The 14,518-nt window shown below is 35.0% G+C and overlaps 1 protein-coding gene across 1 annotated transcript; it reads right to left on the reverse strand.

Moving 5' to 3' along the window:
* Positions 1-6,932: 6,932 nt before the first annotated feature.
* On the reverse strand, positions 6,933-13,894 carry LOC132043205 (FRIGIDA-like protein 3). The gene is made up of 4 exons (XM_059433684.1): positions 13,744-13,894; positions 10,787-11,839; positions 10,410-10,576; positions 6,933-7,653 (listed from the first exon to the last, which is right to left on the reverse strand). The coding sequence occupies exons 2-4, from the start codon at positions 11,814-11,816 to the stop codon at positions 7,045-7,047; spliced, it is 1,806 nt and encodes a 601-aa protein (XP_059289667.1). The 5' UTR covers positions 11,817-11,839; positions 13,744-13,894; the 3' UTR covers positions 6,933-7,044.
* Between the last annotated feature and the right edge of the window lie 624 nt (positions 13,895-14,518).

Here is a 14,518-nt window from a genome sequence, read left to right on the forward strand (position 1 = left end):
CCTACAAGCTGATGTGGCACAAATTATAAAAATAATTAAAATAGAGGGGCGTTTTAATTAAAATTTATTTATTATTTTCTTTTTTTAGTTAAAAAAAATATTTTTTTAATAATCCCCACCCTAACCCTCCCTTTCTTCTTCCTTTCTTCTTCACTGCATACCCCTACCCGCTCCCCTTCTTCTTCATTTAACATGCTGCGCCCCTGCCCCTCCTCCACCCTCACGCCACCCCCACCCCCAGCCCCAAACCCTTCTTCTTCTAAATTTGACCACCACCACGCCGCCCCTTCCCCCCTCCACCTTCTTCACCATATATATCACCAACACCAGATTTCAATAGCCACCACATCCACTGATTTCAATAGCCACCATTAAACCCACCACCACCAAAATCAGAATACACTACCAATTCCTCTTCTTCACCGTTCACCACCAATTCCTCTTCTTCTAATAATTTGACTTTTTTCTTTCAATTGCACTTCTATTTTTAAAATTTGTCTTTTCATTTTTTTTGTTCCTAAAAAGATTCTTGAATTATGATTTGGATTATCCTTCCTATAAGATTTGTAGGACAAGAATCTTCATTGTCATCATATGGAAATAGTGTGACAGATCTTGGCCGGAATTTTTTTCTGGCAAGCTTCCATTTTTTCCGATCAATCTTCAATTTCTTTTATTTTTCTCTCTCACTTTAACTTGTTCTTAATATTACATTGTTAAAAATTATCAATAATGATTTGTAAATTCGGTGGTGGATTTGGTTGGCGGGCTGGCGGCAATGGTGGTGGTTTAATGGCCGTAATCTTGAATTTATGGTGATTGTTTGCAATTTCTTATAGTGGCAGTAGTTGTGAAGTGATTTAATGGTTGATTCGGTTGTGGGTGGTGAAATTTGTGGTTAATTTTTTTTATTTTCTGGTGGTGGGTTTGATGGTAGGTTTGACAGTGATGATGGATATGGTAGTGGTGAAATTGATTGTGGTGGTAGTGGCTGATATGGTGGTGGTGAAATTGGTGGTGACAAATTTGGTTGTGGCGGATATGGTTGTGGTGAAATTGGTGGTGGGGGTGGTGGCGGATATGGTGGTTGTAGTGAAATGGGGTGGTGAGATGGTTTAATGATTGAGAAGATGTAATTATGGGAGGATTTTATGGTTAATTAGAAATTAATTAGTGTAAATATAATTAACAATAGAAAATCAAATGAATAAATAAAAGGAAAATAACATAAAATTAAAATTTAAAAGATATCCAACGTGGCGTTGACGTGTTGCTGACGTGGCAGCGAGTGTATCACACCTCCCTTTATGCAACTGGTTGTATGTGTATCGAGGTGGTATTAAATTCACTTTTTACATGATTAAGTGTGTAATAAGTCGCCCAAATAGTTGGAGTGTGAACTAGACTTTTCAGGTATAGTTTGGGTGGATTTGATGTATTTTGCCAAAAATATATAATGTTCACATATAGTTATGTCACCAATTCCAAGTTGTTACATATAGCTATGATCATCATAACTTTTTCCTCAACACATTATTAACATTACTCATTAATTATCATTATTTTAGATTATTATAGTGTTGTTTCACTAATTTCATGGTGATAACATATTGTTTAGTTACAAATATAAGTTTTATAATCTAAAATTAATTCACTTCTTATTAAAAAAAACTTCTTTTGTTACAAAAGCAAGCGTTAGGTTGTATATTTTGATAACTGGTAAGTGGCGTATTAGATGAGTATGCAAGTGTGATAACATAACTCTTTTGAGTACCCATTTTTCCTGTCCCAAAGTACCTTATTAACTAATTTCAACTATTGCCAATCTCTAATTCATGAGACGGCCAAAATGTATTGCTAGGATTTGATGGGTAATGATCTCTTTGTGGTAAAGACATGGGTGCGACTAAGCGGTACAAGACATTCGCATGAAGTCATAATCGACAAAGTGAATGAATTTACGTTGTTGGTCTATTTATAAATGTTGTCTTGTCTATTAGAATAGTTATAAATTTGAAATGTTCATCTTCAATCTCAAGCTCAAATCTGATATTGTACGCAAAACCACCTTAAATCTTCTCAAAACTCCCTTAAATTTGAGATTGACTCCTCAAAAGATCCCCAACAAAATTTAATAACACCCACTTGAAATAAATCATTCCTTCATAAAACCCATTTTTCAAGTTTGAAGCTCAAGCTTCAACAATGGCTATCCTCAAGCTCAAATCTGGAATTTAATCCAAAACCATCTTAAATCTTCTCTAAACTCTCTAAAATTTGACATTTAAATTTATCAAAAGATCCCCAACAAAATCTAATAACACCCACTTGAATGAATCACTCTTTCAAAAACTCATTTTTTCATCCTTGAAGTTCAAGCTCCAGCATTGGCTGTCAATGGAGTAATTTTAGATGCTAGAGGAAAAAAAAGTGGAAATGAATTGATAGAGAGGAATATAATTTAATAGTATTATTTTTTATAAGGTAAAAAAACAAAAAATTTAGATTTTTATTTTGATTTATTTTATTATTTCTTACTTAGGATCAAAAAGGTATTTTTAAAATTTGGGGATTGGTTTGAAAGATTAGGATAGTTTTTATTTTATTATTTTTATTTTTTAAATTCTTAGACGAAAATGTATTTTTTTTAAACTTGGGGACTTATTTTGACACCCCAATAACTTGTCTCTATTTAATTAATACTAATCCTAAAAAGGGTCCAAACACCTAATAATTAAAATTTGGGGTCTAGATCCCAAATAAAAAACCGCTTGGGGCCCTGTGACCACACTGCCCCTGCTTACTCACGTTTCAATTTGTGCGTCCAACTTTTCTTTTATATCCGTCTAACAAAAAATGTCTTTTTTTACTTTTGATATGACATATTTTTAATTAAAGAATATTTTGATACATTGACATATATTTAATATTCAAAAGTCTTCTTTATTTTTTTAATATTTTGATACATTCTACATATCTTTAATTTAAGATCATAAATTAAAAAGGAGTGAGTATTATTTTTCTTTCTTTTTTCACTTCGTGGAATAGTAGTACTGTAGTAGTAATGTATATAGTGCAGACAAAAGAGAATATATGGCAGAGTAGTTGACGAACAGTTTATTTTTGTGATTTAAAGGACAAAAGACTGGAGAGAAACTATGGCGTGAGGAGGTGAAATTAACAGGGGAATCCAAAAAAACTATTCTACAACTAGCAATATAATGTGAATCATTTAGTTGGCAGCATAAACAAATATAAACGACGCCTGAATTTAAAATTTATGGTGTTTTTACCTTCCGAACTTCTCAAATAAGAATTAAATTAGCGCATGACCGAGGAAGAAACAAAAAACAAATATATCTATCTATTATTAATCGTCGATACCCCATCGGAGTTTCGACTATTTTTGGTTCGTAGGGCCCCATTCGGGGGAAGCGTCCTCACCAAAGATTTTTGCATTCCCTAGACTAAAACCCGAATATTTATACATATTTAGTGAATCTTCTAATATAAATAAAGGGTCTAAACAAAAGTTATGTTGTAATTTGCTTAAATTCCAATTTCGATCCCGCCACCGTAACTCAAAGGTATCCTTCCCTCACAGTTTGAATATATCTTGAACATCCCGTTTTTTCTTTGTGTTCGTGTCCTCGGAAATTTCCTCCCAAGTCATCTTTTTTATTATTTATATTGTTTTTACCTTCTCTTTTCTATTAGACTTCTCTAGCGAGAACACACAAATAGAACTTCAAAATCTCAAATTAAGCCTTTCTCTTAATCTCAAATCCGTGAGTATTTAAAAAAAAAACTTGTCTCAATTGGAATTTTGGAGGAAGAAACAAAAAACAAATACTCGTATATCTATAAGGTTCTATATAGTTATTATTATTATTATTCCTTTTTTTTTTAAAGTATTGTCACAAGTAAAAGTGACCTATATTTTTAGTATAATGGACAAATAAAATGGATGGAGGGAGTGTATTATAAAAATTTAGCTATTCTATAATTGTTAAACTATTACTAGTTAAATTGATGCCGCGTATGCAATCGCTTAGAAAAAACATGAAATTTATGATTTATTTTTGAGAACTTGTAGCTATGGGGGTGTATTTATTATTTTTCTTATTTTTTGTATAATTCCCTTATTGAAGATGTTATTTTATTCCATTTTTTAATATACATAAGAGACTAAAGCTTGGTGAAAATCTTTTGTTGTTAATGGGTGTCATTCCTTGTTTAAGATGCTAATTATGTTCGTTTCTTGATTTTTGAGATGTAATTTCATATTTGCAACGTCATCCTTTGGTACGTGATTTTATTGTACTTCACAATGTTTGGTTTGCAACAAACTTTTTTATGTTAGTACCTAACTTAATTTTTGCATATTTAATACTCTTAAAATTTGTTCTCTAGTACAATACACTACATAAGAAATGTAGTGTTTGGTTTGCAGCAACGAATTTTGCATTGTATAATTTATGCATGAATACATATATTATTATATGCTAAACTGAATATGGAATAAGAATGCATGCATTAGTCAATACATGAATATAAGTATATAAAAAAGATGCCTTAAAAGTAGACAATCCCTCCATAATTACCCATGTATTACAATTCAAGATATAGCAATCTCTACATGCATTACTATTTTGTACTTCCTCCGGTCGTAAATACACTTGTTTAGAAAATAAAAAAGGTATTAATTATTTTTCAGATCTACTTTTGCTTCAATAAAAGTCATCTAAAAATTTAAAATTTTGAGGAAAAGATAAAGGGTAATTTGAGGAATAGTTATTTAGTCAAATAACTCTTATAAGTATAACTATTTAAATAGATTTTCTGCAATGAGTATGCCAAAAGAAACATATATTATTATTTACAACACAATATATGTATTATAATACCTACATTATAGTTCATGAACCAAACAACCCCTAAATTTTTAGCTGCATATACATTTTTTTTGTTAGCAAGGGAATGTATACTCTCTGACAGTCATTGTTGGGAAAACAATTTGAACACACAACAAGAGTTGTAAACGGACGAAAGCTTAAATGTGATGTATCAATCTGCCACATTACTCAAACTGAAAACAGATGGATGTGAAAGTGATCGTCTCATATCATTGAAACTAAGAGATAATGCCCAAATTCCTTTCTTTTGACCAAAAGGTCTTCAAACATATTCAATGACTTCTCCCTCATGGGACCCCTTAGCCTTACATTTTCTTTCGCTTAATACATAAACAATCATTAAAACTTATAAGCATATTTTATTTAGACACTTAAATTAAGTTTTATTTCAATTAAACACCTAAACATGTAATAAAGTGTTTCTATTAGACAATTTCGATTTATATATATATCTATATTATGTGCGTGTTTTCAAGCGTCCATTACGTAAATAACTTAAGCACTTATGTAAAACCTCAGGCCTATTCAAATTGAAGCTAATTAATGTGCATACTTAAAGTGATTAACTTAGTTACCTAATAGACGCTTGTGAATATGCGAAAAAAGCTTATTCAAAATTTGAACAAGTGTCTAATAGGAAACACTTTATTATGTATGCTAGTGCTCAATTGAAACAAGCCTTAATTGAAGTATCTAAATGAAATTTGCTGGCAAGTATATGGGGTTTTCCATGTATGAAACTCATTTTCTTTTCTCATCTTGGTATTTGGTGTCCGTTTGATGAGCTTCTATTAATCTGAATTCGCAAATAAAAAATGTACAAAATATCTTATTTGTAGACCTCTATTTGACCTGTACCCAAAATTTTAAATCTTTTGTATGAGTAGCATTTCGGAACAACTTCAGACACGAAGGGTTTGAAATTAGACTTGACAAAACCTATCTTAGTAAACAATGTCTGAAATTTCATATTGCTAAGTTCATGTATTTTTGCCTGAAGTTCAGGCAAAAATACTTGAACTTTCGTCATATGAAACTTCCGAAGTGGTAAGCTTGCATAATATTTTTTTACGCATAACGGATATGACTTGACTTAAATGATGATCCCAAAATTGGCTATCCATGTATTTTGACCGATTCACGCCTAATAAGGCTCATTATAGGGAGCAACACGGCAACACCCCCTACCGTGATATTTATACTCGTAAGACTCATACCCAAGACATCTAGTTATGGATTAAGAGATCTTATTCATCCCATAATTATCGCGATTTTCTTTACCATTTATTTCTGAATAACTATCTTTATTATCTTGACCACAACTTGAGGTACCTTTTATTTTCCTATATGTACATACACTATTTCATTTTATTGCGAGGCAATATTTGGATATAATTTGGAAGATTTTGATTTTCTATCCAAACGTTAATATTTCGAAGCTTTGGATATTTGGTTTTCTTTAGTGAGAGAAACATAGTCTAAAGTCTTCGATTGTATGGAGTCCAAAGAGTTTAATTTCCAATGGTAATCCAACAGGCTTTTCAAAATGCGATTGCAAGAATCAAAACATATTTCCAACACCTCAAAAATACACATCACAGAGAAATTTGATGGGACAACAAAAAAAAAAAACTTCTAAAGTGAAGCAACACACAATTGCATCTACCCTTCTAACTTTTAACAACGCTAGTGTCCAAACTAGCCTGTCCGCATTTAGATAATTGCATCAAATACATGCTACCTTCCGCCAGCGTGTTATCATTCAATTTCTAACCTAATATAACACAGTTTCTTCTAATAATAAGATAGAGAACAATGGGCGGGGTTGTCGGTTGCCGCCATTGGCATCAGCTACCATCAAATTTCTAATCCAGGTCAATGGGAACACCATTTTACCACTTCTGTTGATGAGCTTATGTTATGCAGAAACTTATGTTCAGGTTCTCCCTACAGAATGCACTTCTAGGATAAAAAGTTAAGCATCACAGATAATGAAATACTGGGAAAGATTGGTGCTTAGTCAAGCCAAAAATATTATTATGGGTAGCAAATTATCAGGATAGTGATCTACTATGTCTTCGCAAGAAAAACCTGTTACTACAAACAATGCTCGTTACTAGTCTGTCTATTACATGTAGGGTTGGTGTGCTGTTGGCATTCCGCTACCAGCATAATTGACATAACTAGATGGAACAGAAGGTGTATAAGAACTTGCATTAATTCTCTCATCTGCTGTTGGCAATGCGGCACCTGCATAACTGCCATAGCTGGATGGTGGGGGAGCTGTATAAGTATTTGCAGTAATGCCCTCATCAGCTGGATAATAATATGATGTCTGCTCATAGGATTGCTGGGGATATGCGGCTTGACTTGGAGGTTGATGATCATAAGATGTACTGAGATAAGCATACTTATTGGGCAATCCTGCATAAGTTGCTCTCTCAACAAAAGCAGAGGGGACCTGTCTGCTTGGATTATTAGCCATCGCAATTAAAGCAGACACGGGCTGCCTGCTAGGAACGTTAGCATGTCTATTAGATCCATACGGTCGTGGTCTCTTGAATTGCTGGTGTTTACCTGATCCAGAATGTCTTTTCTTATCATTAGACTTGTCTTTGTCATTAGAAATGGCTTTCTCCAGCTGAGCAACCCTTCTCTGTAGTGGCTCAAGTGGATATTCTGCTTCAAGCTTGTAATCTCGAATGCACCGTACTATTGCCTTTACAGCTCCAAGTTCCTGCGCATTGCACTATATTCTGTAAGAGAATTTGCTAAATAAGAGACAAGATATGTCAACCTCCCCTTTTGCCTCTCTTTTTTTGCTTTTGATACACAAGTTACAAGTTGGACTTGGTGATATTTTATTGTCAAACCTCAGAAAGAAGCAGATTCATATGTACATTCAAGTAATTTTTTATGATGACCGAGAAAACCATCTGGAGCCGACCCCTTGGGCCAACCTAAGCCTTCGAAACTCGGGTGGACCCGCCCCCTCTACTTTTCTCCACTTAAAAGTACCAGGGTTAGTTTGCTTGGCTCATCGCTCAAACCTGTGACCTAAGGCACAAGTCTCTCAACCTTAGCCAATTGAGCTAATTCCAGAGGGTTCAGTAGATTCAAGAATTAAAGCTCCCACTAAAATTAACATAAAAGTAGAAGGGCCTCAAGCTGGTCATTATTTCGTCAGCCATGACCGCTATGCTTCAGATTTGCCTTGGCTGTTTCCAGGTACTTTTTCTTTTTTTCTTAAAACTTGTTCATTTCTACATAATCTAATTCATTCCCTGATAAAAGTTACATGCGCAAATATGCTATTTTTACCTTTCAAATCCTAAGGCAAGCTGCTTCATATGGTTGTTCTACCTGTATTCATTAACCAGGCTTGCTACTTCATGAAAAATCTTAACTAAAAATCCAAGAAAAAGCTTAAATTAATCTTATAAGTCTTCACATTGCATCCTATGTTTACCTCCATACTAAGCAATCAAGGACTAGGAATAAATTTGGCTTCACCTAGATTGTTTATAGGTAAACCTTCCCAAGTTCCATTTCTTCAAATTCCCAGTTTACTTGCACTACTTTAAAATAATTTAGACAGAATGGCCTAATTGGCCCTTAAGCTTACACCGGATTTTAACACCTCTAGGTAAAATAATTTAGGCAGAATGGGAGCAACTTGCATTTTCCCCATTTTTAACACCTCTACTTGGTAAAAACATAAATAATAGACACTTCCGACCAAGTGTGCTCCTCAATCGTTGTGACAGGTCATATGTTTAGCCTTTTATAGTCTGACATGTGTATAATTTATGAGTTCCATGTTTCTTAAAATAATAATTTACAAAATTTCTACTCTTTTTCTTTCTTTTCCTTTACATCATATCTCCATCAGGAGCCTCCCCATTCCATAGAACCCCACCATCGTTCCACCATCTCTCAGGCCTTCATTTGCCCTTCATCACCATAAACCATCAAAAAGTACCCATAATAAACCCCTCTATTCCCTAATAGAATCATAATTTTCACACACTTTATAAAAGTGATTTCCATGCACTTCTGCCGCATCAGTTATGTCATTACCACATAAGCATGATCAACGGTGAGAGACATTTATTAATAGTCATATCATCATGTAGAGGTATTAAAATGAAAGAAATGGAAGCTGATAGGTTGGCTTCAAAACCCGGTGCAAGTTTAGGAAGCATTTAGACCATAATGCCAATAATTTATGGTTCAGTTATTTTGGTCTTCTTTATAAATCATTTTACACACATTTTTCACTACCCTGCTAGGTCATGCTAACAGCATTGACCACACCCAGATCTTTGTTTTCCCAATATCTAGTACATCAAATAGAGACCAGAATACATATCCTCATACGTCCGCGGGGGGGGGTGGTGAGAGAGGTGGGGAGGAAAGGGGCGACATGTAGGCACCCAAAAAATAGTTTTCTTCGCATGATGTGCAGTATGAATGCTATAATAAGGATTGATAAATTGAAGAAAAGAGGCCGATAACCTAAACCCTGTTGTTTATAAGCAGTTCAGAGGATGACATAAATCATACAATTTTTTACATGTTACTTCTGTAGCACAGTTATAAACTTTTTTGAGCTCAAGGTAGAAAGGTGCAACGGTACTACCCAGGACCGTGACAGAGGCAATCATGAATTAAGAATTAGAAGAAATAGGGCGAAAAAAGGAAGTTGGCCTAAAAAAAGTAGAGGGGCAGACCGATTAAGCATTGATTTATGCACCAGTGGCCCTTGGAGATTTTTCAAAAAATCAAAAAACAAAAAGAAGGAAGCATGCCGAAGAACAACTCTATGCGTTTTTTTTAAGTAATTTGGCATGAGAGAAATAGGAAACTGTGTCAAAACAATGACATCAATGTAACCCCTATTTAAATAGTCTTCTTTTGTTTAATTTACTTCTTTTGGTGTAAAAAGAAAATGCCCATTTAGACAGACGGCAACATAATTTATGTATGTGGATACTATTTAAATATCTTTCTGACACCGATTTCGGTGCTTTATTTCATGAAATTTCCATTGATTAACCGGAGAGTTGAAAAGTAATATACATCAAGTTCATGGTAACTTAAGACTACTATTTTCTTCACTCTCAATATTAGATTACTTTTTGCATTCTAAGAACTAAATTAGCCTTGAGTATGCATATGCCATATCTATATAATAAAGGGCAAAAGGGCACCCGGTGCACTAAGCTCCCGCTATGCGCGGGGTCCAGCGAAGGGCCGGACCACAAGGGTCTATTGTACGCAGCCTTACGCTGCATTTATTATACCGTATCTATATAATAAAGTACAAGTGGATTAATACTTGTAACAACCAATGACTTCATCTACCTATATCATCGATCATTGGAAGTTAACTGGGCATGCATGCAACTATCTTAACAGAAATATATGCTACCAAAGGGTCAAGCTTAACAAATGCACAACAGCCAAAAGGATTAATTTGACTAGCAGTACCTCTGCATTCCCCGAGTTACCTCCCTTCCCTTGTGCGTTTCGTCTCAAGTCCTTCAAATAGCCTTTCAGGAGCGGGACCAGTGGAAATCTTTCAGTCAGCTCGAAAGAATGAATAAAACAAGCAGCATCGATTTGCTTCTCATTATGAATCAATGCTTCAATGACATCTGCAAAGAAATAATAATAGAATTAAACATCATAAACGGTTGCATAATTGTTTGATGAAGTAAAATGGTTGCAAGTAGCTATTAGATGCTTCATTGAACAATTCCTCGCAGAGTATGCTACAAAGGTCCAATATTATCCAGCGAAACAAGCATCTCAAAAGAGATGATCTGGTCTCCAGACCGCATCAGGTCAGTTAAAAGAACACCAACCTGGCATTTTGTGTGCTAAGCCAAGAGAACGGCAGAGCTCAGGTGCCTGCCTATTGTGAGCCACTGCAAGAACAAGCTTGCAGAGCTCTTCTTCATCAAACTCTGAAGCAATCCTAAAAGTTGCAAGGAGCTGCAAAAATGCCTCAGTTTCCAATGAAGCTCGATTGGCAGCATCAGTGCCTGCAGTAGCCAACTTAGGCTTCCATTCATCAGCAATGGCCTTGGCTTGCTGCTTAATTCCAGGGTACAGAAGGTGATCAGCACCTGGTTTAGCCTTGGCCAACAAGGTGGCTATGGCTTCCATACAAACAAGGCAGGCTTGGCGCAAGCTTTGGATGTTAGATTCATCATTAGAGTAGAAGAACTCAAGTGAAGCCAGTACCAAACGGACTGGATCAGTTGCACCATCAAGGGCAACGGAGAGTTCCTCAGAAATTGAGGTCATGTTCTTTTTACTCTCTTCCATAATATAATGCAGAAGCCCTTTTGCATCCATCTGCTCACATAATTGTGTCAGTTCTGGTCGAGGTTTGACCTTACCAGAAACACCATCAGCATTTTCAGCAGCTTTGCCAGAGGATTTTACCTCTGAGCCAGTATGAAGTGCATTTGGTTCACCAAGAGAGCTGCTTACCTCAATGTCTTTGCTGTCCTCTACATCTGTATGTTCAAGAGATGCCACTTGAGGATCTCCCCGTGCTGCAACAATTGCAGACACTGCGGCATCTTTAAGTTCTTGCAAGTGATCCCACAAATTTTGTTCCCTTGCAGCGATATCTGCCTCTCGTGAAGAAATCAGCAGATGAGTATCAGATTCTTGTTCCTTAAAGGCCTTCTCTCTAATGTCCAGTTCCAACGACTTGTTCAGTACTGAGGCCTCTAGATCCCGGAAATGTCCTTCAATATCCTTGAGTAAATCCTTATCTATGGAGGCATCTTCATGAGATTGAAGATCATTTAATGCCTTCACCAATTGTTCAATCAGGGATGGTACACTTTTGATCATCATAGGAAGATCTGTCTCAGCCATGGTCACTCAAATATCTGCAATATCTGGAATCACAGAGTTCATCAAAGAAATGAACTCAAAAACTTAGCACACAATAAAATATCTCCTCAAGATCTGGGCACCAACACTCCCCACCCCAATCCCAAGAAGAACAAAAAGAATGAATCCTTTGTCTAGTGTCACTAGGCAAATTGTGCCACAATTGAGACAAGACAGACTGACTCATCATGCGACCAAAATAGAGAAGAGAAAAGAATAATGGCAGAAGTATCAATAGGCTATGTTGCTCACTCTCAAAAAATGATGCCATGCAACTACTACGGAGAACTCGACACGCAACCGGCGATACTTTTAAAGAGTCTGAATAACAGAGTCATTAGGTCCTTTTGGCAAGTGTTATAGCAAGATTACGTTAATTAAGATGATATTTATTATACACCATTAAATGAAGTGAATCCTAGATTCTTACCGTGTAAAGAAAATATTTAAGAGCTCACGCATAATTTACCATTTCCACAGGGTGAGCCAGCTGGGGGCCTGGTGATAGACAGCTAAACAGGCTTTTCTCTTACTTAAAAAAAAAGGAGAGAAAAAGAGTTCCCTCTTACTAGAAATTCCTAGAACCTTTCAGGACAACCATGGCATGTTACCTACTTGAGTTGCTACCCCACTGTACTCGTATAGCGGAGCATGCTAACAGATGAAACCATATGTCAATTAATCTATTGTTCCTTAATCCCAATATAGTTGTGGTCCACGGTATAAGTCCTTTGCATTCATTCCGCTTTATTTAGGTCTATTTCATTCCAATATCAATTAATCAACTACGCCTCGATTCCAAAGTAAGGTTAGCTGTGTGATTTCTCTGTATTTATTTCTCCATAGTTGAACCTGTTTCATCCAAATACCAAATAATTTGTCTCATAAGGCAATCTAGACGTTTTCTGAACTTAGAAGCTCTCTAAATCTCACATTTACCCCTACACTGATATAAAAGTCTCTAACCAGATCAAAACTTTAATATTGGCAAATACTGGACCTAACGTAAGTAAAACAACAAGTGACTAAGCCTTAATATCCACCACTTGGGGTTGCTATATACATCTTTTACTTATTATAAAACAACCTTAGCTATATCTGCATTAATTATGAGCTGTTTTAGGTCTTTAGAGACAACATTCCTTTATATGATTTTAGGTTTATCTCATCCCTATTAGCACCTTCAATTATCGCAGAACCAACAACCCGTGTATCGGGGAGGTCAACTGTCAACATAGGATATTGCAAATGACCTTGTCATTTTATCCTCTATAGGACCTTTTCTTTATAGCCGTGGTATTTGGTCCAGCTTTCACGCACCTCGACTAATTCCACAGGGTACCTACTATTACCGGGTAACTCTGTCCACCAAGGAGGGAAGAAATCACATAGTAGTTTTGTCTCAGCTATGAATTCTCTATACGGCCATTTTATTCCAATACTAAATATTTTTTTCATGGGTTCGATTCCCGGATGGTGCAATTTATAATTGTTTAATTTCATTATATCAAAAAAAAAAAACTAATTTTTTTTTCTTTGAAGGCAATTTCGGTATTATCTAAAACTATATATTTTCATTTATCACCTACACAAACATACAAGTCTATAGGTTTTTTTTTTTTTAAAAAAAAAAAAACTAATCCTATTCCTTTTACCATTAAATCCAATAAACATTTATCAATTACAATCCAATAACATGATATAAATACAGATTACCCCAATTTTCAACAGAAGGTAAATTAAATTGAATAAATATGCATTAACAGATATTAGTGGAAGCTTACAAACCCTAACAATATACATATTTAAACAGAATAAAATGGAGAAAATTGAGAGAACTCATTATTTAAAATGGAACAAGTATTGAAAATATTAATATTAATAATAAGAATGCAAATAGAAATCATACAGTTTGATGAATCGGGTCAAACCCGAGAGGTTGCCGGAGCTCCGATTCGGGATGTTTTATGAGGGTGCAAGTTTCAGAAGATGTAACGAATTATCAGTGAAAGAAGAAACATTTTGTAATATAGAGTTTTGGTTATCTTGTTTTCCGATTTGGACTTAGTGTTTGGGCCGAATTTTTGATCATTTGATGTTTTATTGGGCTAAAGTAGGGCCTTTTTCAGTTCCATGCTAGCCCAATATTATCTTTTTTTCGCGCGGGTTGTTCTTCATTTGGGGTGGTCTTTAAGTTTAGTCCTTCAAATTGGTGGTCTTTAAGTTTTGGCCCTCAAATTGATAGCCTTTAAGGTTTTTCCCCTTAAATTAGTGGTCTTTAAGTTTTGCTTATGAAAAATGTGTTTTGCATGAAGTTAAGTAAATGTGTATCTTAATCAAATCTTATGTGTAAAAACCGCCTTAATGTTGTTGAGTAAAATTACAGAATTTGAGCCTTGCTTATGAAATGAATGTTAGTTCATAGAGGATGATTTGTCTAGTTATTTTCAAATAAACAAAGGGATAAAGCATCAAAAATTAAATTTTTTTGTACCATCTTTCTCCCCTGGGCAAAGAATGGAGAGAGAAAGGTTTTGTATCCTGATGGATTTAATTGGATCGCAAATTGCCTCAATATTATTAATAATATTAAAGCTACTTTTGTTAAAGTAATTGGGCAATTTGCATGATTGGCCTTATAGGGGGTGGTCTTTAATTCTTGCATTTCAAATTGGTGGTCTTCA

Source organism: Lycium ferocissimum, unplaced genomic scaffold, assembly GCF_029784015.1.
Source record: "Lycium ferocissimum isolate CSIRO_LF1 unplaced genomic scaffold, AGI_CSIRO_Lferr_CH_V1 ctg2202, whole genome shotgun sequence".
NCBI lineage: Eukaryota > Viridiplantae > Streptophyta > Magnoliopsida > Solanales > Solanaceae > Lycium > Lycium ferocissimum.